This window comes from Bufo bufo, chromosome 1, assembly GCF_905171765.1.
Source record: "Bufo bufo chromosome 1, aBufBuf1.1, whole genome shotgun sequence".
Taxonomy (NCBI): domain Eukaryota; kingdom Metazoa; phylum Chordata; class Amphibia; order Anura; family Bufonidae; genus Bufo; species Bufo bufo.
In genome coordinates, this window is record NC_053389.1 from 772,183,149 (window position 1) to 772,208,982 (window position 25,834).

The 25,834-nt window shown below is 49.1% G+C and overlaps 1 protein-coding gene across 1 annotated transcript in view; it reads left to right on the forward strand.

Moving 5' to 3' along the window:
- IKBKB (inhibitor of nuclear factor kappa B kinase subunit beta) overlaps positions 1–25,834 on the forward strand; it is a 51,003-nt gene that overhangs the window by 19,260 nt on the left and 5,909 nt on the right. Inside the window, exons 10-21 of the mRNA XM_040414825.1 lie at positions 9,279–9,408; positions 9,881–10,075; positions 11,976–12,090; positions 13,124–13,247; positions 13,333–13,484; positions 16,353–16,414; positions 17,490–17,599; positions 17,686–17,735; positions 17,814–17,913; positions 20,653–20,800; positions 21,666–21,754; positions 23,559–23,649. Coding sequence (XP_040270759.1) covers positions 9,279–9,408; positions 9,881–10,075; positions 11,976–12,090; positions 13,124–13,247; positions 13,333–13,484; positions 16,353–16,414; positions 17,490–17,599; positions 17,686–17,735; positions 17,814–17,913; positions 20,653–20,800; positions 21,666–21,754; positions 23,559–23,649 — 1,366 coding nt within the window. The remainder of the gene's footprint in view (positions 1–9,278; positions 9,409–9,880; positions 10,076–11,975; positions 12,091–13,123; positions 13,248–13,332; positions 13,485–16,352; positions 16,415–17,489; positions 17,600–17,685; positions 17,736–17,813; positions 17,914–20,652; positions 20,801–21,665; positions 21,755–23,558; positions 23,650–25,834) is intronic.

A 25,834-nucleotide genomic window follows, 5' to 3' on the forward strand; every position in this document is an offset into this window, starting at 1 on the left:
TCCACAGCTATACCCTCAGCCTGGAGCGAGCGACTTCCAGTTTTTTGCTTAGTGTCAAGGAGGCAAGACACTCTCTGCACTGCAGAGCTGTCTTTGCTAAAGATTTTATTTTTTCTCTTTTTATTATTTTCAACTTTTTTCCTTTTTTCAACAGGGACAACAGAGTCGCAAAGACCTCTCTGTTTTCCCGGGGTTGAGCTGCGCCAGTGCCGGCTATCCGCACTGCTGCCTCCCCCACAGAAGAAAAGGAGGACCAGGGCAGCCCAGCTCCCCTGCATCCCGCCAGCACAAGGGTCGCCCGCCTGCAAGCCCCTCTCCAGCTTCCTGCCACTTCGGTGCCAGTGGCTGAAGGGGCGTCCCTGCTGGATGGACTGAGGGTGAAAACGTCGACTGGTGAGGTGGCTATGCAGCCGTTCCAACCCCCCCCCCCCCCCCCCCCCCCCCCCCCCGTTAGGGTTTTAACTTCTGTGTTGCCTCTGCCTAGCCTTGTCACATTACAAGGCTTACTGTCGGCTTCCCCCCCCCTTGTGTGTGGAGCAGGACGGAGCGGTGCTCGTGGGGGAGGGTTTACTGCAAGTTTACCTCAGGTGCTGCGGCCTTGTGGGGCCGCCTTTTGTTATCTCGGCCAGTGCTGCCGCTGTGTTCAGCTGCCGGCTGACTTCTCTTGCCGGCTACCGGTGTGTCATTCGCCGCCGGTGTATAAGGAGGTGGTCGGGGGGGCAATATTTTCTCGGCGGCATATTTGTTTGAATTGCGCGCGCGAAAGTTCCGGCGGGGGGCGGAGCTTCGTTCCGCTTTACCTGTACATGTTAGACATTCAGTCGGGGGGGCGGACGTCTTTCTTCCCGCTCCTCGCTGGCCCCGCCTCCTCTTCGTGCCTGCTCTCAGGACGGATCGTTTTTACCTCAGGTTTTACCTCTGCTGTTGCCGCTGCTGTTGTCGTCCGCTCCCACTGTGACCTGGTAGGACTGTTGACCCTTTCTAGCTCTGCAGCCCTCTGGCCTGGACGCTTTTATATTACTTCAGCCAACATGTCTGACCCCTCAGCGCCGGCCGGTCCTTGGTATCACACCTGCACCGCATGTAAGGCGCCCCTCCCTCAAGGGCAGCCTGACCCGCATTGCTCGGCTTGCAAAGCCCCGTTACAGGGTCCGCCATCTGTTGTGTCACCCCCTGGCCTATTGGATCCCCCTGACTGGGCTAGGTCCCTTTCCCAGGCTGTGGTCAGCCTCTCTAACGTTGTGGGCCGCCTTGCAGAGGTATTGCCCTTATCGCAGCCAGATATTTCCCCTGCTGGGCCCTCCGGGTCCGCTATCTTAGCTGACCCGTCTGAGTCCCTCTCTCCAGGCGACACCTCCAGAGCCCGTCAACCCCAGAAGCGGTCTAGGGCGGAGCGCCTATCATCCTCGGATGCTTCAGTATCACCCCCAAGGGTGCGCTCTCAGTCGGGCCCTTCCTCGATACAGGATATGCCCTCTGAAGGGGAACTAGTTGATTCAGATTGTGATATGGACTCGGCCTTGCCTTCAAAACTGGCTTCTGCTGTGGGCCATCTTATTAACAATATTCGTGATACCTTTAAGATTCACGATGATCCTCCTAATTCTGAAAAAAACAGTGTTTCCTTTTTTCGCCAAAAACAGACGTCTGCAGTTTTTCCCCTCCACACTGACTTCTCGTCGGTGGTTTCCAAGGCCTGGGCCCGCCCTGATGCCCGTTTTACCCCGCCTAAGAAGTTGGATATCTGTTATCCATTCCCGGCGGATTGCATTACAAACTGGGCGTCACCACCCAAAGTCGACCCCCCGGTGGCCCGTTTGGCAAAAAGCACGGCTATTCCCGTTGCTGATGGCTCTTCCTTACAATCCACTGAGGATCGCCGTATAGAGGCCATTACCAAAGGTATCTTTGCAGCCTCCGGTTCCGCCCTCCGGCCGGTCTTTGCTTCCGCTTGGGCTGGAAAAGCGGTTTCAGAGTGGGCTTCTCAGCTGGATCAGGAGCTTGAATCCGACGTCCCTATTCAGGACCTCCGTGCTCTAGCCCAACTTATCGTTCAAGCCGGCAAATTCGTCTGTGAAGCATCCCTTGATGCGGGGGCTCTCATAGCCCGTTCGTCTGCCCTGGCCGTTTCGGCCAGGAGGGAGCTTTGGTTAAAGGTTTGGACGGCGGACTCCACGTCAAAGCGGTCTCTTACTGGCCTTCCCTTTACTGGTTCTCGATTGTTCGGGACCCGCTTGGATGAAATCATATCCGAAGCCACGGGGGGGGAAGAGTACGCATCTTCCTCAATCTAGGACTAGGACCACCACTCGAGGCCGTCCCACTTTTTCTCGCTTCAGGTCTTCCCGCAGGGCTCCCGCACCTCGCACCTCTTCAGGTCCATCCCCTAGCTCTGTCCAAGACAGACGTAAGAAACCTTTTTTTCGGACCCAGCCCTCCTGGCGCAAGTCACAGCCTGCTCGCCCTCCCGCGACCAAGCAGAACACTACCTGAAGGTGCGCCCCCACCCGCCCGGGTGGGGGGACGTCTCTTCCTGTTCAGGGACTTCTGGCAGGCGCACGTCTCCGACGCCTGGGCTCTCGAAGTTGTGTCTTCCGGGTACAAACTCGAGTTTACGTCCCTCCCCCCAGTTCGGTTCTTTCGCTCCCGGGATCCCCAAGGGGCGGCCGATTTCTTTACTGCCACTCGCACCCTTCTGGACAAAGGGGTCATCGCTCCGGTTCCCATGGAAGAAAGATTCAAGGGGTTCTATTCGAACCTTTTTGTGGTCCCCAAAAAAGAAGGCTCGGTTCGTCCCATTCTGGATCTAAAATGGTTAAACCGTTTCCTTCGTCTTCAGCGATTCCGGATGGAGTCTCTCAGGTCGGTGGTGGCCTCTCTGGAAAAAGGGGAGTTCCTGGCCTCTATCGACATCCAGGACGCCTACCTTCATATTCCAATCGCTCGGTGTCATCAGTGCTTTCTGCGCTTTGCAGTGGGGTCCGACCACTACCAGTTCGTTGCTCTCCCCTTCGGGCTGGCGACGGCCCCTCGCGTTTTCACAAAGGTCCTTGCCCCTGTCCTCGCCTTACTTCGTTCCAGGGGAGTTTTTCTTCTTCCATATTTGGACGATCTCCTTATCAAGGCATCCTCTCTGTCACTGACATCCGCCAGTGTGGACCTCTCGCTACAAACCTTACGCCGGTTCGGTTGGATTATCAATCTTCCCAAATCCGCTCTTGTTCCATCCAGGCAATTGATCTTTCTGGGGATGCTGCTGGATACAGATGCAGCGGAGGTTCGGCTTCCGTCAGAGAAGCGCCAGCTCCTTCATCGGTCGGTTCGGAGCCTTCTGACCCACCGCCATCCTTCCTTCCGGTTCAGCATGCGGGTCTTGGGACAGATGGTGTCCTGTTTCGAAGCAATCCCCTACGCGCAGTATCACTCCCGCACCTTTCAGACTGCCATTCTGTCCGCATGGGACAAGTCCCAGGAAAGTCTGGATCAGCACTTTCCCCTTCCCCCCCAGGTTCGCTCCTCTCTCCTCTGGTGGTTACGGACCCCTCTCCAAGGGAAGTCCTTCCTGCCGATAACTTGGATGGTGATTACCACCGATGCCAGTCTGCAGGGTTGGGGGGGGGGGGTGTTTCCTCCTCGGTCCGTACAAGGCACTTGGTCTCCATCGGAGTCCAAACTGCCGATCAACGTTCTGGAGCTGAGGGCGGTTCTCCTTTCACTCCGGCATTGGACTTCGCTGTTTCAGGGTCTCCCTGTTCGTGTCCAATCGGACAATGCCACGGCTGTGGCATACATAAATCATCAGGGGGGCACTCGCAGCGCGGCGGCGATGAGGGAGGTGTCTCTAATCCTTCGCTGGGCGGAAATTCATGTTCCAGCCATTTCGGCCATTTACATCCCGGGGGTGGACAATTGGGCGGCGGATTTTCTCAGCCGGACGACGATCGACCCGGGCGAGTGGTCTCTGCACCCCGACGTCTTCGAGTCTCTTTGCCTTCGTTGGGGTCGTCCGGACGTGGATCTCATGGCCTCCAGATTCAACCACAAACTTCCCACCTTCATGGCCAGAACCAAGGATCCGGACGCTTACGGCGCGGACGCGCTCGTCCTTCCCTGGACGGAGTTCTCTCTCCTCTACGTTTTTCCGCCCCTGCCTCTTCTTCCACGAGTCCTTCGGAAGATCGCGGCGGAGGGCACGCCTGCGATCCTAATAGCCCCGGATTGGCCTCGTCGTCCTTGGTACGCCGACCTTATGTTGCTCCTGGCAGACGCCCCCTTGCCTCTGCCTCTAAGAGAAGACCTCCTCTCTCAAGGGCCGATCTTCCACCAGCATTTAGGGTCGCTACGTTTAGCGGCGTGGCTATTGAAACCTGCGTCCTAACGCGGCGGGGGTTTTCTGCTGACGTGGTCCGTACCATGATTCGTGCGCGTAAACCGGCATCGTCCAGGATTTATTACCGAACCTGGCGGGCCTATTTGAATTTCTGCGAGACCTTAGATGTTCATCCCCTTCGGTTTTCTCTCCCCACGATTTTATCCTTCTTGCAGTCTGGTCTGGACTTGGGTTTAGGTCTCAGTACCCTAAAGGGTCAGATCTCAGCGCTTTCGATCCTTTTTCAGCGTCCTCTGGCTCCGCTGGGTCCAGTTAAGACTTTTCTTCAGGGGGTTGCTCACTATGTTCCCCCGTATCGCGCTCCCGTTCCATCTTGGGATCTTAATGTTGTACTGACGGCTCTCCAATCTTCTCCTTTCGAGCCTTTGCGCAGGGTTTCCCTTCGCTTGTTGTCTTGCAAAGTTTTTTTCCTCGTTGCCATCACGTCTCTTCGGCGTGTGTCTGAATTGGCGGCACTTTCTTGCGTAGAACCCCTCTTGGTTTTTCACCAGGACAAGGTGGTTCTCCGCCCGGTTCCGGACTTCCTTCCGAGGGTGGTGTCCGCTTTTCACCTGAATGAAGATATTGTCCTTCCTTCTCTGTGCCCGTCCCCGTCTCATCCTCGGGAACGGGATCTTCACCGTCTGGATGTTGTTAGGGCTCTGAGGATCTACTTGGATGTAACTAGACCCTTTCGGCGCTCGGATTCTCTATTTGTGGTTCCGGAGGGTCCGCGCAGGGGGCTGGCGGCATCTAAAGTGGTTATTGCCCGCTTCATCAAGATGGCTATTGCTGAGGCTTACCGTGCTAAGGGCAGGGAACCGCCCTTTGGTGTTACCGCTCATTCTACCAGAGCGGTCGGGGCTTCCTGGGCTCAGCGGAATCGAGCTTCGGCTGAACAATTGTGTAAGGCGGCCACCTGGTCTTCTTTGCACACTTTCACCAAGTTCTACAAGGTGAACACTTATGCATCAGCGGATGCTGCTTTGGGCCGCCTGGTCTTGCAGGCGGCGGTTTCTTGATACCTGCGGTGGTTTAATTCATCTTGGGTTGTGGTCCCTCCCTATTTGTGGACTGCTTTTGAACGTCCCAAGGTTTCCTGTGTCCCCCAAGGAATTGGGCGAGAAAACGAGATTTTTGTATAACTTACCAGTAAAATCTCTTTCTCGCTCTTCCTTGGGGGACACAGCACCCACCCATTGTTTTGGTTGCCCTGACAGGAGTTTTTGACTTGTTGGTGTTAATTTGGTCGATCCTTGCCTTTGTTTTAACTACTTGGGCACATAACTGGTAGTCGCTCGCTCCAGGCTGAGGGTATAGCTGCTGGAGGAGGGGCTTAACAGTCTTTCACTTAGTGTCACGCCTCCTATGGAGATGAGCTATACCCAAGGTTTCCTGTGTCCCCCAAGGAAGAGCGAGAAAGAGATTTTACTGGTAAGTTATACAAAAATCTCGTTTTATTGGGATTTTATGTGACAGACCAACACAAAGTATTGATGCATTGATATTATTCAATTTCTTGCCAAACTGGAAGTACTTGTATGGCACTTACACTCTTAGGTACGTTCAAAAGGGTTGTACAGGAATAGAAAAATACTTATTCAAGCTGAATTCTTATCAAAGTGATAAGGATGTGGCTTAAATGAGTGTTTATGAGCTGTCCGAGAACTAGAGATAAGGGCTATAGATGTCCCAGCAGCTCTCTGACGGATTTCATCGAGGAGAAAGGACAGTCTGCAGATGCAGTGAAACTGAAGGCTGTAGGCAACAAACTGTTGAAGATTTTTGGTAAATATTTTTTTCCCATTTTCCAATACAAAATTAGGTAAATTTATTGGTGCCTTTTAAAAAATACAACTTGATCCACAAAAACAGCCTCTCACCTGACAGAGCACCTTCTTCCATATGTTTGCTGTGTCCACTACATGGCCTGTGGCAAACTACAAATAGGACTTCTTATGGCTTGCTATCAGAAATAGCTTTCTTCTTGCTCATCTTCCATAAAAGCCAGATTTGTGTACTACACGATTAATAGTTGTCCTGTGGACAGATTCTCCCACCTGAGCTGTGGATCTCTGCAGCTCCTCCAGTCACCATGGACCTCTTGGATGCTTCTCTAATTACTGCTCTCCTTGCCTGGGCTCTCAGTTTAGGTGAATGGCTGTGTCTTGGTAGGATTGCATTTGTGCCATACTCCTTCCATTTTCGGATGATGGATTGAACAGTGCTCCGTGAGATGTTCAGAGATTGGGATATTTTTTTTTTATAACCTAACCCTGCTTTATACTTCTCCACAACTTTATCCCTGACCTGTCTGGTGTGTTCCTTGGTTTTCATGATGCTGTTTGATCACTAATGTTCACTAATGAACCTCACAGCACAGCCGATAGTTATACTGAGAATAAATTTCACACAGGTGGACTCTATTTACTAATTAAGCGACTTCTGGAGGCAATTAGTCACACTGGATTTAATTTAGGGGTATCAGAATACAGGGGGCTGAATACAAATGCATGCCATGCTTTTCAGATTTTTATTTATTAAAAATTGTGAAAACCATGTATCATTTTCTTCTCACTTCACACATACTTGCTACTTTGTGTTGGTCTATCACATAAAATCCCAATAAAATACAGGGTGGGCCATTTATATGGATACACCTCAATAAAATGGGAATGGTTGGTGATATTAACTTCCTGTTTGTGGCACATTAGTATATGTGAGGGGGGAAACTTTTCAAGATGGGTGGTGACCATGGCGGCCATTTTGAAGTTGGCCATTTTGAATCCAACTTTTGTTTTTCAATAGGAAGAGGGTCATGTGACACATCAAACTTATTGGGAATTTCACAAGAAAAACAATGGTGTGCTTGGTTTTAACGTAACTTTGTTCTTTCATGAGTTATTTACAAGTTTCTCTTTGTTTACAGCCATTGACATGTCGCCGAGGTTAACATGTGAGGAGCGGATAGAAATTGTGTTGATGTCTGGTGAACGCAGTAACCGGTCATTGCAGCAGATTTCAATGCAAGACACCTAACGAGACCACCCATCTCCCATGCTACAGTTAGCAAACTGCTTGCTAAGTTTCGTGAAACTGGTTCAGTGTTGGATTTGCCAAAATGTGGACGCATGAAATCTGTCTCTAATGAAGAAACATCAGTGGCTGTCCTAGCTTCATTCAGCAAGAGCCCACAGCGTAGCACTCGCCGCATGTCACTGGAGAGTGGCATTAGTCGAACATCCCTTCGGCGGATATTAGCTACTACACAAATGGCACCCTTACAAACTCCAGCTACTGCAGCATCTCAACGAGGATGACCCAGATCGGCGCACTGAATTTGCAGAATGGGCAAAACAAAAATTGGAACAGGACCCTCAGTTTACGCAGAAGATTTTGTTCAGTGATGAGGCAAACTTTTATGTGAATGGTGAAGTTAACAAACAAAACCACCGCTATTGGTCTGACACTAACCCACATTGGATAGATCCCTCCAAGACTGTTGGAACAAAAAAATTGATGGTATGGTGTGGTATATGGGGTACAAAGATAGTGGGGCCATTCTTCATCAATGGAAACCTCAAGGCCACTGGATATGCGACATTGCTACATGATGATGTGTTTCCCTCTTTATGCACTGAAGCTGGCACGTTCCCTGAGTTTTTCCAGCAAGATGGTGCACCACCACATTATGGGTGTCAGGTCCGAGCATTCCTAGATGAACAGTTTCCTGGAAAGTGGATTGGTCGTCGTGGGCCAGTTGAATGGCCCCCAAGGTCTCCCGATCTGACCCCCTTAGACTTTTATCTTTGGGGTCATCTGAAGGCAATTGTCTATGCTGTGAAGATACGAGATGTGCAGCACCTGAAACTACGGATACTGGAAGCCTGTGCTAGCATTTCTCCTGCAGTGTTGCTATCAGTGTGTGAAGAGTGGGAGAAGAGGGTTGCATTGACAATCCAACACAATGGGCAGCACATTGAACACCTTTTATAAGTGGTCAGAAACTTGTAAATAACTCATGAAAGAATAAAGTTACGCTAAAACCAAGCACACCATTGTTTTTATTGTGAAATTCCCAATAAGTTTGATGTATCACATGACCCTCTTCCTATTGAAAAAACAAAAGTTGGATTCAAAATGGCCGACTTCAAAATGGCCGCCATGGTCACCACCCATCTTGAAAAGTTTCCCCCCTCACATATACTAATGTGCCACAAACAGGAAGTTAATATCACCAACCATTCCCATTTTATTAAGGTGTATCCATATAAATGGCCCACCCTGTACATTTAAGTTTACAGGTGTAACGTGAAAAAATGTGGAATAGTTCAAGGGGTATGAATACTTTTTCAAGGCACTGTACAAAGCAAGGATTTCGACTTCTCCTTCCTGCTGGATCCACTTCTGGTTTTGGCTGAAAAACCTGAAGGGAAATCTGCCTCAAATCCTTCTCCAAAAAAACTCTGTGTGAAGAAAGCCCCAGAGAAGAAATGCATGATGAGTAAGTATAATTTGCTATAAAATTCTGCATATAATAAGTAGGATGGACTCTATATCTAGACCTCATGCAAGGGTCACTTGGCATTTATTTCTGGGAACATTCCTAAAGCAGGTACTAAAATACCAAGTGGTAGCCTGTGACATTGACTAGAGCAGGCATGTCCTACCTGCGGCCCTCCAGCTGTTGCAAAACGACAACTCCCAGCATGCCTGGATAGCCTACAGCTATTAGGGCATGCTGAGAGTTGTAGTTTTGCAACATCTGGAGGGCCGCAGATTGAGCATCCCTGGTCTAGCATCCTCCTGTGCTCGACCATATCGATTTCATATAAAAAAGATTGCTATTTCGTACTGTAGATAATATCTCTTCGGGCTTTTAACAGTAGCATTGGTTTCTTTATGTTAGGATCTTGTCTAGTAAATTAGAGCGCTGGCTACAGTGCATGCTGATGTGGCACCCGAGACAAAGGGGTACAGATCCCCAAAATCCAGAAATTGGCTGCTTTCAGGCACTGGACTCCATTCTTAGCCTCAAGGTAAGTGAACATAGCCACAGCGAGATAGAGCTCTTTGTCTGCATCAGATGCCATGCATTGTGTGGTCCCTTTTTGAAGGGTTTTTCCACCATGCTTTTTATGGTCTAGACCAGGGATGCTCAACCTGCGGCCCTCCAGATGTTGCAGAACTACAACTCCCAGCATGCTCTAATAGCTGTAGGCCAGGCATCCTCAAACTGCGGCCCTCCAGCTGTTGTAAAACTACAACTCCCACAATGCCCTGCTGTAGGCTGATACCTGTAGGCTGTTCGGGCATGCTGGGAGTTGTAGTTTTGCAACAGCTGGAGGGCCGCAGTTTGAGAATACCTGCTGTAGGCTGTCCAAGCATGCTGGGAGTTGTAGTTTTGCAACAGCTAGAGGGCCGCAGGTTGGGCATCCCTGGTCTAGACCATCATATAGGCCCCACGGGTCCTGTTTCCAGTTCTGTCATTTTCCGTCTATTTCTTGGCAGCTGTTGTCCGTGCTGAATATGGTGTCCGGCCATGTGCACACGTACCCCGTGACAGAAGGGGAGAACCTGCAGTCTCTGAAGAGTCGCCTGCAGCAGGATACCGGGATACCGGAGGAGGAACAGGAGTTACTACAAGCTTCAGGCCTGGCCTTAAATCCCCTCCAGCCTCTCATACAATATGTGTCGGACAACATGGTGAGACAGCGCACTCTGCTAATATGCTCCATATATGTGATCAGGATACAGTGATATCTCATCCAAGGCTATTGTATACTGTTGCTGTGGACAGATCACTGAGATCCAAAGACATCCTGATAGGGAACTTAGATTGTGAGTCCCTTTGAGGACAGCCGGATGCTAATGTCTGTAAAGCGATGCGGAATATAGTAGCGCTATATAAGTGCGTATAATAATAATCTAGTGTATTGGCCTTTGAGGGCTATGTCCAAATCTTGGCTAATTCCTTTTAAGAAATACAGTACCCTTTATGGCTATGTACATAATTCTCACCCATTTAAAATAAAAAAGAAGCGCCTTAGTTAAAAAAAGAAAATCTATGTATATCCATGGTAACAGACAACAAATAAATCCAGTGTAGTCAGATTCTGCAGTCACATCCTGCTCCTTTTTGTCCTCTACTCGCTCGCTCATCTACCAAATGTATGTTTGGAAAATGTAGAGGACAGATCCAAAGGAGCGTTGTAACAGCGGCTGCTGTGCGCCGCTGTTCCCCTGCTTACCGTGGTGATCTGCGGCCGGTGCTTCCAATTTGACACTGCAGTCCTGGGTTCTGTCTGTGTGGGCGCTGTTGTTCTGGGATCCGCTCCACAGTTTGCTCGCAGCCCTGGCCACAGCATGCTTGCTGCTTGTTTCCTGCAGCACTTCTTTAAAGGATAACTGTCATATTTTTTATTTATTTGCTAGTTTATTAGAGCTAGGCATGTATACCTGAGTTAGTCTGTCAATGATTGCCAAAAGATCTGTAATTACAGCTTTCATTAATGTCTCCTGTCCCTTTCCACTGCTCCCTTAAAAGACTGTTGCTAGGGCTCATCTGTCTCCCAACTTAATGTAAACAGAAGACGGAGGGGCGGTCCTTCACACTGCATGCCTACATTAGGCTTCAGAGTGAGGAGGCGTGTCTCTCAGTAATCCAATCTGATTGGCTGGCAGGAAGCTGCTGACTACAGCAAGTGTGTATAGGAAGTAAGGGAAGGCAGTTTTGGCCTCAGAGAACTGGCAGAGGAGCCATCTTGAGAAGATCCTCATATTGTAGGATTCAAGACCACCGTAACTAAGGGGAAAACTCAAGGAAAACGGTGGTATGTGAAGAAACTAAAGATTGCTTTATGCATAATGCTGCTGCAGCAGTAACATATGCTAAAATTAATTTTTTTAATGAAAACATGACAGTTATCCTTTGAGGGCCGTCGCGCGTCACTTTCTGGGCTTTATGGGTTAGGTCATGTGACCTCGCTGACCTATACTAGCCCTCCTGCACATATATAAGTTGCTCAGCCCCTTCGCATATGCCTCAGTGTCAAGGTCCTTGTGCCCTGCTAAGGTTTTTGTTTTCAGCTTGTGTTCCTGACTCATATCTGTATTCCTGGACTCTGCTACCTGTTATATCCCTGCCTGCTTGCCTTGACTCTCCTGTTGCCGACTCTGATTGACTGACCTGTACCTGTGCCGCCTGCCCTGACCTTTTACCTGTCTGACTACTCCTCTGCCTCATCCTTGGTCCGGTACCTCCTGGTCCGCCTGGAGCAGCTGCCTCGTGTGCCTATCCTCCTCAAGAGGTAGCAACCTGGTTTTCCCCTCGGGAAAGTCTATGCCCACCATCAGGGGTACTGTGAAGATCCAGGGGTTCACTTAGACAACGCCCTTAGAGGAGGTAGGACACGTGGCACAGTGGGTTCACACCCTCTGGTTCGTGACAAGCGTGAATACAGGATCAGACTACACAGGGTTTATTTGTTGTCTGTTACCATGGAGATGCTTCAGATTGTACTGTGTATGAAGAGCAAACTTGTGTTTCATTTTGGCCAGTTATAATTTCTGAGGTTTTTTTTTTGTTTGTTTATTCTTATCTCAGATAAACGACAACCGTCAAGTAGAAAGTGACCTTCTGTTTCTCTTTGATAATCGGAAAACGGTGTATGAACCCCAGATTTCCGTTCGTCCCCACCCGGAAGGTGTTGAATATGTGTGTAAGTATTCTTTTGGAAGTAATGGCACCAAAATAAATAGTCATTATGGTACGGTGTTGTGGAAAGCCAGTTGGGCACCAATAGAAACGCATAGGGCCTTGTGTCCAATTTGATATGGCGGTCACGCATACAACCAGAGGTGTATCATATGGCGGCACAGACAGCCTCCTGTTTTTGGTTCGGCTGTATGTACCAGGTCTTAGTCCGCACACGTCATAGCAGTAGCTTCTGCAGCTGGCGCCCAGCCATGCCCTGTTTCCATTTTCGATAGGCTATGTAATCCTCAATTGCAGCAGTGCAAGCAAAAAAGGGTATTTAAAGGGTTGGCCACTTTCTAAAAGAACCTTTTAAAAGGCCATCAACTTGTGGCCCCTAGCACAGGAAACCCCAAGACCCCTCTCATTTCTTACCAGAGCGTCCCCCCGCTGCCCATGGATTTTGGTCTGTAAACAGTGGACACTGGCAGGCCTCCACGTCCATAGCAATCAAGATGGTAACGGTCACATGATTTACCCATCTGACTCTTGCCCTGGATGCATTCCCTTCTGCATCTGCGCTTAAAAAATGCAGCGCATGCGCAGATACGTAGAGCAGGATCTCCTGTGTTTGCCCATGTACTGAATAGTTGCAGTATAAGCGCAGATGATAGCTGCCACCATCCTGATTGCCATGGACGTGGTGGCTGCCGGCGTCCACTGTGTACAGGTGGAATCCATGATATTCTAGCTTATTGTTTGCTAAGTAAAGTGGCGACTTCTTTGTGGGCTGGGACTGCTGCACAATACTTTGGCCACTAGGGGCAGTGCATGATTGCTGTGTTTTATTTATTAGATCATTGGAAGGGATTGTCCTAGACAGACAGACAACCGTTTCTTAAAAGAGAGAGTCAGCCGATTGTGATTCCGGCTGTAGGTGGCCCAGTGGTCAGCAGATATTCCTGGGGAAGGCCAGACATTACAGTTTAGGTAGAATTCCCGGCAGGTCTTTTATTTGCCACAGAAGTGGTTAACTGCGTCTTCTTCTCCCTTTCCAGTGCAGATCCCCAAGCATCCATTGCCGTATCCTCATCTCCGTAGGGTGTGGGGACAGATATGGCAGACAATACGCACGTTGAAGGAGGACTGTGCCCGGCTGCAGATGGGGCAGCGTGCTACTATGTGAGTGATGCCCGGCAGTCAGACATAGGACTGCAGACCTCCTGGATCTCGTATAAAGCCTATGATTTGTCTTCCTGTATTTTAGGGTGAACCTGCTGCGGTACAACACTGAACTGTCCAAAAAGAAGAACCTGATGACCTCAGAGTGTGAGCAGCTAAAGGCCAAGCTGGATTTCTTCCGAAGTAGCATCCAGATCGACCTGGAAAAATACAGCGAGCAGATGGAGTTTGGAATCAGTAAGTTCTCTCCTCGGAGGGACTGATCCCTGTAGGAGTCGTATAATTTCATTGGGCACCTAAATGTTTGACTATCAGACGTACGCTCATTGACAAAAACATCCTGCACCGAGGAGATGTTGGACTGAAGCTTTCTATGTGTGAATGTAATGGTGATAAATGTAATTACAAGATTAGAGGAGACGTTTATTGGGAAAACTGTACAACCGATGGAGGCTCTAGGACCCTATTGGCCGCCTCTAGCCTGGATACCAGATGAGATACGTTCTCTAGCCTGGATACAAGATGAGATACGGCTTCTAGCCTGGATATAAGATCAGATACGCCCTCTGGCCTGGAGACAAGATGAGATACGGCTTCTAGCCTGGATACAAGATGAGATATGGCCTCTAGCCCGGATACAAGATGAGATACGGCCTCTGGCCCGGATACAAGATGAGATACGGCCTCTGGCCCGGATACAAGATGAGATACGGCCTCTGGCCCGGATACAAGATGAGATACGGCCTCTGGCCCGGATACAAGATGAGATACGGCCTCTGGCCCGGATACAAGATGAGATACGGCCTCTGGCCCGGATACAAGATGAGATACGGCCTCTGGCCCGGATACAAGATGAGATACGGCCTCTGGCCCGGATACAAGATGAGATACGGCCTCTGGCCCGGATACAAGATGAGATACGGCCTCTGGCCCGGATACAAGATGAGATACGGCCTCTGGCCCGGATACAAGATGAGATACGGCCTCTGGCCCGGATACAAGATGAGATACGGCCTCTGGCCCGGAGACAAGATGAGATACGGCCTCTGGCCTGGAGACAAGATGAGATACGCCCTCTGGCCTGGAGACAAGATGAGATACGCCCTCTGGCCTGGAGACACGATGAGATACGGCTTCTGGCCTGGAGACAAGATGAGATACGGCTTCTGGCCTGGAGACAAGATGAGATACGGCTTCTGGCCCGGAGACAAGATGAGATACGCCCTCTGGCCCGGAGACAAGATGAGATACGGCTTCTGGCCCGGAGACAAGATGAGATACGGCTTCTGGCCCGGAGACAAGATGAGATACGGCTTCTGGCCTGGAGACAAGATGGGATACGGCCTCTAGCCTGGATACAAGATGGGATACGGCCTCTAGCCTGGATATAAAATAAGATACGCCCTCTGGCCTGGAGACAAGATGAGATACGGCTTCTGGCCTGGAGACAAGATGAGATACGCCCTCTGGCCTGGAGACAAGATGAGATACGGCTTCTGGCCTGGAGACAAGATGAGATACGGCTTCTAGCCTGAAGACAAGATGAGATACGGCCTCTAGCCTGGATACAAGATGAGATACGGCCTCTAGCCTGGATACAAGATGAGATACCGCCTCTTGCCTGTATACAAGATGAGATACGGCCTGGGGCAGTGTGTCACCCCACAGCAATGGCAGGATTGAAGCGCTCACCATGAGGTCTCTATACTCAAACCTAACCGTCGTGGATCCCAAACACAACCTGGATTTATCACTAAAGACAATACAGTTCCAGGCCATAGCAGTCCAGGTTTCTCATCCATGACAGTCAGTGGGTGACATGATACAACATTCCCTGTGTGTATGTATACTGTAGGTGCCACCTGTGCCGGGATGGTGGACAACAAAATCTGCTTGTGCTGGTTGGCGGATTAAATGATCCCATCTACTGGTGCTCTGTTTGGGCCGTCCAGAGCCTGTTCGCCATGTCTTCGTGCCCTCACATAACCACTGCTACTAATACCTCTCAACAGTTAGATCAGAACGGCCTAGAAGGCGGGTAATTTGTCGAAACTAACATTCTGCTTCCCTCAGTCCAATGATGCGCCCCACTCTGTGACCTGGGCAAAATGTCTTTGAGTGCATTGTAGAGGCATGTCTAGAAGTCAGTGATCTCTCGCCAAGAGGTACACTACCCAAAAGTAGCCTCTGAGAGTCTTTTTATAGGGAGGCGGAGGAAGCACTTTTACGCCTTCTTGTGGCATGACGTGGTATCTAATCTGACCACACCTGTAATCACATATCTGCCTGAGACATAGCTGCATGCCGAGTTTAGCAGCAATTTCACATTTCAAACTGGGTGCGTTATTTTATTTTATTTTTTGGTCAGTTGTATTAGGGCTGGGTGCAGTGTTGCATTTAGTGTCTATGATGGGCATCTGGGACCTACAGTGGTGAAAAGTGGTACTGCAGGTGACAACTGAATATTCCAATAAACTGAGAAAAATGTCCACCAGTTCAATAAGGAATATAGCCATTACATATCCTTCTACCTAGCACAGGGAAATATAATATAACAGCGCAGAAGATTGTCTGCCGGGCGGCCAGATATTGGCAGGGCAGGCCAACACGTATCTAATGACTATGGCTGGCCTAGGACTCGCATCACATGAGAGCTTTCCATTCAGAGTGCTCTTTTCTATACAGTAATAATGCATACTGATGCATCATAGGCACAATCATTTATCCTCCGTCAGGTGAATGGAGGCCTGTGTGTGGCGGGAGCTTTCACTGCACATATGCCTTAGAAGGTATGTTTTACTGCCAACACATGCGGAGATGGGCACAAACCCCACCGCAGTTATAGGGAAGCTGTGACATGAGCTGCTGAGTGAGAGGTTTTCTACTTGTCTGAAGTGTAATCAGACAGTTGTGCTGACATCTAGTGACCAAATTGAAAACTGCAGCATATCCTGACATCTAGTGGTCAAAGTGAAAATTGCAGCATATCCTGACATCTAGTGGTCAAAGTGAAAATTGCAGCATATCCTGACATCTAGTGGTCAAAGTGAAAACTGCAAATGATTAACAGAAATACAAACTCATTTATCATTTTTCTTTTATTAGCCTCTGAAAAGCTGCTGTCAACATGGAGAGAGATGGAGCAGGCAGTGAAAGAGTGCGGAAGGGTGAGAGAAATCTTCCTTTCTTCGAGAAAATGTGTGCTTTGAATTAGCGTCTACTACCTTTATTACTGTACTGTGTGGTACTCCTCTACCTTTATTACTGTACTGTGTGGTACTCCTCTACCTTTATTACTGTACTGTGTGGTACTCCTCTATCTTTATTACTGTACTGTGTCGTACTCCTCTACCTTTATTACTGTACTGTGTGGTACTCCTCTACCTTTATTACTGTACTGTGTGGTACTCCTCTATCTTTATTACTGTACTGTGTCGTACTCCTCTACCTTTATTACTGTACTGTGTGGTACTCCTCTACCTTTATTACTGTACTGTGTGGTACTCCTCTACCTTTATTACTGTACCGTGTGGTACTCCTCTACCTTTATTACTGTACTGTGTGGTACTCCTCTACCTTTATTACTGTACTGTGTGGTACTCCTCTACCTTTTATTACTATACTGTGTGGTACTCCCATACCTTTATTACTGTACAGAGTAGTTCTCCCCTACCTTTATTACTATACTGTGTGGTACTCCCATACCTTTAATACTGTACAGAGTGGTTCTCCCCTACCTTTATTACTATACTGTTTGGTACTCTCATACCTTTAATACTATACAGAGTAGTTCTCCCGTACCTTTATTACTACACTGTGTGGTACTCCCATACCTTTAATACTGTACAGAGTGGTTCTCTCCTACCTTTATTACTACACTGTGTGGTTCTCCCCTACCTTTATTACTACACTGTGTGGTACTCTCATACCTTTTATTACTATACTGTGTGGTTCTCCCCTACCTTTATTACTGTACAGAGTAGTTCTCCCCTACCTTTATTACTACACTGTGTGGTACTCCCATAACTTTATTACTACACTTTTTGGTACTCCCATACCTTTATTACTACACTGTGTGGTACTCCCATACTTTTATTACTGTGCAGCGCTGTATTCTTCTGTATTCCTATGTGCAGCATAGTCTTTCCATCCCTTTGTTACTGTGCAGTGCTGTGTGTGACCCAACCAATGTAGTATTTCCATAATGTCTGCATGCGTTCGTCCTCTGTGTGTGCTGTACAGGAGCAGGAGGTGCAGCACTTGGTGGAGAAGATGATGGCCCTGCAGACAGACAGTGTGGATTTACAGAGGAACCCCCTGGGCAGGAGAAGTCGGGGGACTCTTGATGATATGTAAGTGACCCCCGTGACGTGTAGGGTCTGATGGTCAGTGTCTGGTGTCTGCATTATATGGGATCTTTTTGTCTTTTATTGAACAGAGAGGAGCAGGCTAAAGATCTGTACCGGAGGCTGCGGGAGAGGCCGAGAGGTAACTAGAGCGCTCCACGTGCCGTTCTCTGTACTGAAGCTCCGCCGTCTAACAATGGATTTTTCTGTTATGTTGCAGATCAGAGGACAGGAGGCGACAGCCAGGAGATGGTGCGACTGCTTCTACAGGCCATTCAGGACTTCGAGAAGAGAGTGGCATTAATATATGACCAGCTGAGGTATGTGCTGCGTACTTACCTTTCTGTACCGTGCAGTGTGGTGTTCCCCTCCATTCATTATGCTCTCTTCACGTCATATTTAAGCCCTCAGGGAAGTTCCTGGCATATACAGTAGGTGTTTCTGACATTGTGTTTTCAGCACGACAGCGTCCCGCTGATACTCGGCGACGTGGTGCCGAGATCTCGCACTCACTGGGATAGCGACAGCACATCCCAGCAAGCGCGTCATAGAAGCGACGGGAGATCCGACTTGGATTCCCGCCAATTCTACACGTGTGCGGCGTTTGTTATGAATCCTGAGGGGGAAGTCCCCGCCGGATTTAAATAAAAATCCGGCCTGGGTCCCGCCCTCAGGAGCATATCGGGCCCTTAGGTCTGTTATGGGTTGTAAGGAGAGCCCCCCCTACGCCGAAAAAAACGGCGTAGGGGGTCCCCCTACAATCCATACCAGACCCGTATCCAAAGCACGCTACCCGGCCAGCCAGGAAGGGAGTGGGGACGAGCGAGCGCCCACCCCCCTCCTGAGCCGTACCAGGCTGCATGCCCTCAACATGGGGGGTTGGGTGCTCTGGGGCAGGGGGCGCACTGCGGCCCCCCCCACCTCAGAGCACCCTGTCCCCATGTTGATGAGGACAGGGCCCCTTCCCGACAACCCTGGCCGTTGGTTGTCGGGGTATGCGGGCAGGAGGCTTATCGGAATCTGGGAGCCCCCTTTAATAAGGGGGCCCCCAGATACCGGCCCCCCACCCTAAGTGAATGAGTATGGGGTACATCGTACCCCTACCCATTCACCTGCAAGAAAAGTGGTAAAAACACAAATAAACCACACAGTGTATTAAAATATTTTATTTTTCTGCTCCGGAGGCCGCCCCCTGTCTTCTTTATTAGCTCTTTTACCAGGGGGGGCTCTTCTTCTTCCGATATCCCGACGGGTCTTCTCCGCTATCCGGGGGGGTCTTCTCGACTCTCCGGGGTTCTCCTTCTGTCTTCTCCTTCTGTCTTGTTGTCTCCTTCTGTCTTCTGTCTCCGGGGGGGGCTCTTCTTCTTCCGATATCCCGACGGGTCTTCTCCGCTATCCGGGGGGGTCTTCTCAACTCTCCGGGGTTCTCCTTCTGTCTTCTCCTTCTGTCTTGTTGTCTCGGCGCACCCCGATTCTTCGTCTTCTCTTCTTGTTTTCGCCTCTCTCTGTTGTTGACTCGGCGCACCCCGGTTCTTCGTCTCGCGAGACGAAGAATCGGGGTGCGCCGAGTCTCGCGAGACGAAGAACCGGGGTGCGCCGAGTCAACAACAGAGAGAGGCGAAAACAAGAAGAGAAGACGAAGAATCGGGGTGCGCCGAGACAACAAGACAGAAGGAGAAGACAGAAGGAGAAGACAGAAGGAGAACCCCGGAGAGTTGAGAAGACCCCCCCGGATAGCGGAGAAGACCCGTCGGGATATCGGAAGAAGAAGAGCCCCCCCCGGAGACAGAAGACAATAGGAGACAACAAGACAAAAGGAGAAGACAGAAGGAGAACCCCGGAGAGTCGAGAAGACCCCCCCGGATAGCGGAGAAGACCCGTCGGGATATCGGAAGAAGAAGAGCCCCCCCCGGAGACAGAAGACAGAAGGAGACAACAAGACAGAAGGAGAAGACAGAAGGAGAACCCCGGAGAGTCGAGAAGACCCCCCCGGATAGCGGAGAAGACCCGTCGGGATATCGGAAGAAGAAGAGCCCCCCCTGGTAAAAGAGCTAATAAAGAAGACAGGGGGCGGCCTCCGGAGCAGAAAAATAAAATATTTTAATACACTGTGTGGTTTATTTGTGTTTTTACCACTTTTCTTGCAGGTGAATGGGTAGGGGTACGATGTACCCCATACTCATTCACTTAGGGTGGGGGGCCGGTATCTGGGGGCCCCCTTATTAAAGGGGGCTCCCAGATTCCGATAAGCCTCCTGCCCGCATACCCCGACAACCAACGGCCAGGGTTGTCGGGAAGGGGCCCTGTCCTCATCAACATGGGGACAGGGTGCTCTGAGGTGGGGGGGCCGCAGTGCGCCCCCTGCCCCAGAGCACCAAACCCCCCATGTTGAGGGCATGCAGCCTGGTACGGCTCAGGAGGGGGGTGGGCGCTCGCTCGTCCCCACTCCCTTCCTGGCTGGCCGGGTAGCGTGCTTTGGATACGGGTCTGGTATGGATTGTAGGGGGACCCCCTACGCCGTTTTTTTCGGCGTAGGGGGGGCTCTCCTTACAACCCATAACAGACCTAAGGGCCCGGTATGCTCCTGAGGGCGGGACCCAGGTCGGATTTTTATTTAAATCCGGCGGGGACTTCCCCCTCAGGATTCATAACAAACGCCGCACACGTGTAGAATTGGCGGGAATCCAAGTCGGATCTCCCGTCGCTTCTATGACGCGCTTGCTCTCCATAGCGGCAAGCCAGCTCGGCGCTGGCTCCCGCGATGGGGCTCGTATGTGCTCAATCTCGCCGAGAAATACAGCGAGATTGACACAAAATCGGGTTCACCTACTGTACATCAGACACACGCATAGGCTTCATTGTGCTGAATAGAGCATTGTAGTAACCACGCTTGGGGCATCCTGCCATATACCGTCACAGCGGCTGCTGTGTGACAAGCCCTATACTGCACATATACACCTCCTGTACCATGTGGTTTCCTCCCTCTTCCTCTCCTCTCCCCTGCACAGCGCTCCCCCCCTTCCCCTATATCCTTATCATATGGTTTTGGCTTTTTACAGCAAGACGGTCGTGTGCAAAAGAAAAGCCTTGGAGCTTGCTCCACGTTTAAAGGAAGTCATGACCCTAATGAGAGAAGATGAGAAGATGGTGGGGAAGAAACAGGAGAAGAGACAGCAGGAGCTGTGGGACCTACTGAGAATTGCCTGCGTGAGTGACACTCGTACATGCTATACTATTCATACTACTATACACTGTGCTATTCATACTGCCACATACTGTACTATTCATACTACTACACACTGTACTGGTCATACTACCACACACTACTATTCATACTACCACATACTGTACTATTCATACTACCACATACTGTACTATTCATACTACTACATACTGTACTGTTCATACTGCCGCACACTGTACTATTCATACTACCACACACTGTACTATTCATACTACTACATACTGTACTGTTCATACTGCCGCACACTGTACTATTCATACTACTACATACTGTACTATTCATACTGCCACATACTGTACTGTACTATTCATACTACTACACGCTGTACTATTCATGCTTCTATATACTATACTATTCATGCTCCTACATACAATACTATTCATACTGCTACATACAGTTCAAACTCTTGGAGACTATACTACTCATACATACTATTTATTCATACAGCCACATACTACAATACATAATAATATTAATATTTCTACATATTGCTAATAATACTCTTACATACTAATCTATAATTCTACATACTATATTATTCACACTTCTACATACTATACTGTTTATACTCCTACATACTAAACTATTCATACTCCAATATGATATACTATTCATACACCTATATACTACTATACATACTACTGTTCATATTTCTGCATGCTAATACACACTCCTAAATACTATACTATTCATACTTCTATATACTACTGTTTATACTCCTAAATACTATATACCATACGTGTGAACATGACAGCCTGCGACGTGGGAACAGCTCCTTATGTTGCATTCATTTGTGATGTTTCTCTCTACTTTTATTTCTCTGCTCAGAGCAAAGTACGAGGACCTGTGAGTGCCCCACTACTGCCGCAGCCTGCGCCCGTGCCCCCGAGTCTGCCCCAGGATAACCCAAAGAAGAGGTACGTGGTCATTGTAGTAATTCAGTATGTCTGATGGAGCACTACTCCCAACCTCCACAACTTGCTGTACAGCTTATTGAAAGAAGTGCTGATAATCACACATGAAGGCGTTCATGGAAGGTCCTCAGTACTGAACATATTCGGCTACTTTCCCACCAACATTTTTGCTGGATTCGTCATGGATCAGCAAAAACTCTTCCGTCATAATAATCCAACCGTCTGCATCCGTTCTGAACGGTTCCGGTTGTATTATCTCTAAAATAGCCAAGATGGATCCGTCTCTAAAACCATTGTAAGTTAATAGGGGATGGATCCGTTTTCTAATGTGTCCGAGAAAACTGATCCGTCCCCATTGACCAACATTGTGTGTCAGGACAGATCCGTCTTGCTCCGCACCACATCGCGGACAGAAAAACGCTGCGGTGACCCTGTTCCCTTAAGTTCAGTTTTGTCTCCCCATTGACAATGAATAGGGAGAAAACGGAAGCGCCCCCCATCCCCCGGCTATTGAGATCCTAACAGATCCAGGTTCTCTAAGGCCCCTTTCACACGAGCGAGTTCCATGCATTGGACTAGCAGCATGTGTCAGCGAGAGCTCCCGTCCTGACCTCCCAGCCAGGGTCGCATAGTATTATATTGATTTATGATGCTCTGTAACCCTTACAGTTCTGGAATGTATTGTATAACACTGACATAATGCTGTCAGTGTTATCCTATGAACGGTAAGTGATATTAAAGGGGTATTCTGGTTATGGGAATAACTATTAGATTGGTGGGGGTCCTAACTCTGGCAAAGGGAGCCCCATACCCTGCATGCACAGTGCCACCCCATTTGTCTCTATGGGACCTGCCAGAAATAGCAGAGTGCTGTATGACCCAGAATACCCCTTTAAATCTAATTAATGAAACTAATAGTGCATACATGGCAGAGGGAAAATGTGTCACAGGGAAGGCCCATTGAGGCATGTAATAGAAAATCACATGTTGAAAATTAAAGAGCCTCTGTCAGCATGATCAACCCTATTAAACCAGGCGTATTGCCTTCCGGATCATGCTGAATTAAACAATACCTTAATTATAAACCCCACTGACACCAGTAACTCTGTCTAAATTAACGCTGGACCACCAATGAATATTTGTGAGTCACAGCGCAGGCACAAGAAGACAGGGCTATTAGCCTTGTCAATCAGTGGTGCTCAAAGCTCTGCAGCCCGCCCCTTGGTGCTCCAACTACCTGATTTGCCGAAAGATAAAAATCCTCATATGTCAGGAACACTGCAACCTACAAAGATAAAGAAGGTGTCATTTTAATCAGCATGATCAACCCTACCCTACCATTCCTGGTTTAATAGGGTTGATCATGCTGACAGGATTTTTAAAGAGGTATTCTGGTTATAGAAGTGATCCCCTATCTAGAGAATTATTCGATTGGTGGGGTCCTACTGCTGGAAGCCCCACTGATCATGAGAACAGGGACACTTGAACCCCCTGAAATGCCAGGAGTGGGCGGTCGGGAATGCGCGCAGCGGAATACCCCTTTAAAGAACCAGTACAGAAATCAACATAAACCTCACTGGGTGCATGATTACTTATCTAAAGCGATGTTTTTTTTATTGTACCTACCAAATAGAAGTATAGTATAAGTATAGTGCATATTCCATGGTATAAATAAAAGTACGTATAAAATGTCACACGGGCGTCTGGTCCCGATTTATTGTGGGACAGTTCTAGTAGAAGCTTCCATTCATTTCTACGAATACTGGAAATGATGCAGTGAGTGTGACCCTCGCTTATGTCCTCCTAGTGAAGACCTTCTGTCTGAGCAGCAGAGTCTGTGTGGACAGCTGGAGACTTCCATGAAGAGTCTAATGACTGAGCAAGACACCAGTCTAATGGTAAGTACCGTGGGGCCACCTTCTGTCTCCTCCAGTTCTTCCTATAATTCCTGGTTCTGGTTCTTGCAGGCACCAGTCCATTTACTAAACTAGTAGTAGACAAGCGAGTAAGTGTCCAGGGCCCCGAAGTGCAGCTCATGTGAAGGGCCCATCGTTCTACTTTCTTTATTTGCATGCATTATATTCAATGTTAAATGGTGCCATTAGAAAGTACAGGGTTATACAGCGAGCTATGTGAATGGAAAAATAAAAAAGTTATGGCTCCGGGAAGGCAGGAAGCAAAAACGGAAAATCGTAGGGTCCTGAAGTGTTCGATTGTAGCTCAGAGGGTGTGGGTTGAAGCTGGAACTACACAGTGCCGTCATTTGTGTAGTGGTGGGAACTGGTTACTGCAGCTCCACTCCTAGTGAAGGGACTGCTCCAGTAAGGCTGCTTTCACATCTCCGTTTTGGAGACACGGCATGTAATGATTTTTGTCTGGTTGGAAATTGAACAGATCGCCGCTGGACCTCATTGCAGTCACTGGGGAACCGGCAGTGAAGTAGAGGATCAGACAGGCTGCTCTGTGCCGGAACTGAGATGTGAACATAGCCTAACCTGCTCCGTCCAATGCACCATGGGTAGAGCTGTGTAGTCCTTCCGCCACCAGAGCTACTCAGAAGCATCTTATCAGTGGGGGTGCGGGATGTCAGACCCCTGCCGATCGGATATTGATGGCCTATCCTGAGGATCAGTATAAAAATCCTGGACAGCCCCTTTAAGGGTAAACGGCTCTCTACTACACTATTCCATAGCTGTTTTAATACCAGCTAGAAAGAGGCCAACTGGACACTAGTTTAGTCTCTTTGTGGCGTACGTTGGGAGCCTTCCTGGCACTCATCACAAACATAATGTGAACATAGTCTTAATCTAGTGCGCCTATAGCGTGCAATATACCACGTTACTCATAGTGTGCAGAGCCAGCATCTGTGGTGGCATCAGGGACAAGTCCTGCGAATCTCCCCAGCAGTGACCACATTGTGGAAAGATAGCGATGCATCTGCACACTATACATATATGTGCTGGAGCTTATATAGTATACAGCAGCCACCTCCCCGGAGCCGAACCATCAGCTAATACAGGCTATGCCACTCTCCTGCTCGGTTCTGGTCCTCTCGCCAAAAATGCTGCACCCTGCGATAGGTAAGTGGCCAGGCCAAAGGGCATATTACAGCTAATAGACGGAGGACAAGTGCCAATCCTGATTGGCTGATTCACATTCTTGGCTGAGGGAGTGTAGACCGCCCGCTATACTGTTATTAGTGCAGGAGACCGCCCGCTATACTGTTATTAGTGCAGGAGACCGCGCGCTATACTGTTATTAGTGCAGGAGATCGCGCGCTATACTGTTATTAGTGCAGGAGACCGCCCGCTATACTGTTATTAGTGCAGGAGACCGCCCGCTATACTGTTATTAGTGCAGGAGACCGCCCGCTATACTGTTATTAGTGCAGGAGACCGCCCGCTATACTGTTATTAGTGCAGGAGACCGCCCGCTATACTGTTATTAGTGCAGGAGACCGCGCGCTATACTGTTATTAGTGCAGGAGACCGCCCGCTATACTGTTATTAGTGCAGGAGACCGCGCGCTATACTGTTATTAGTGCAGGAGACCGCGCGCTATACTGTTATTAGTGCAGGAGACCGCCCGCTATACTGTTATTAGTGCAGGAGACCGCCCGCTATACTGTTATTAGTGCAGTGGACCGCACGCTATACTGTTATTAGTGCAGGAGACCGCGCGCTATACTGTTATTAGTGCAGGAGACCACCCGCTATACTGTTATTAGTGCAGGAGACCGCGCGCTATACTGTTATTAGTGCAGGAGACCGCGCGCTATACTGTTATTAGTGCAGGAGACCGCCCGCTATACTGTTATTAGTGCAGGAGACCGCGCGCTATACTGTTATTAGTGCAGGAGACCACCCGCTATACTGTTATTAGTGCAGGAGACCGCGCGCTATACTGTTATTAGTGCAGGAGACCACGCGCTATATTGTTATTAGTGCAGGAGACCGCGCGCTATACTGTTATTAGTGCAGGAGACCGCCCGCTATACTGTTATTAGTGCAGGAGACCACGCGCTATACTGTTATTAGTGCAGGAGACCGCGCGCTATACTGTATTAGTGCAGGAGACCACACG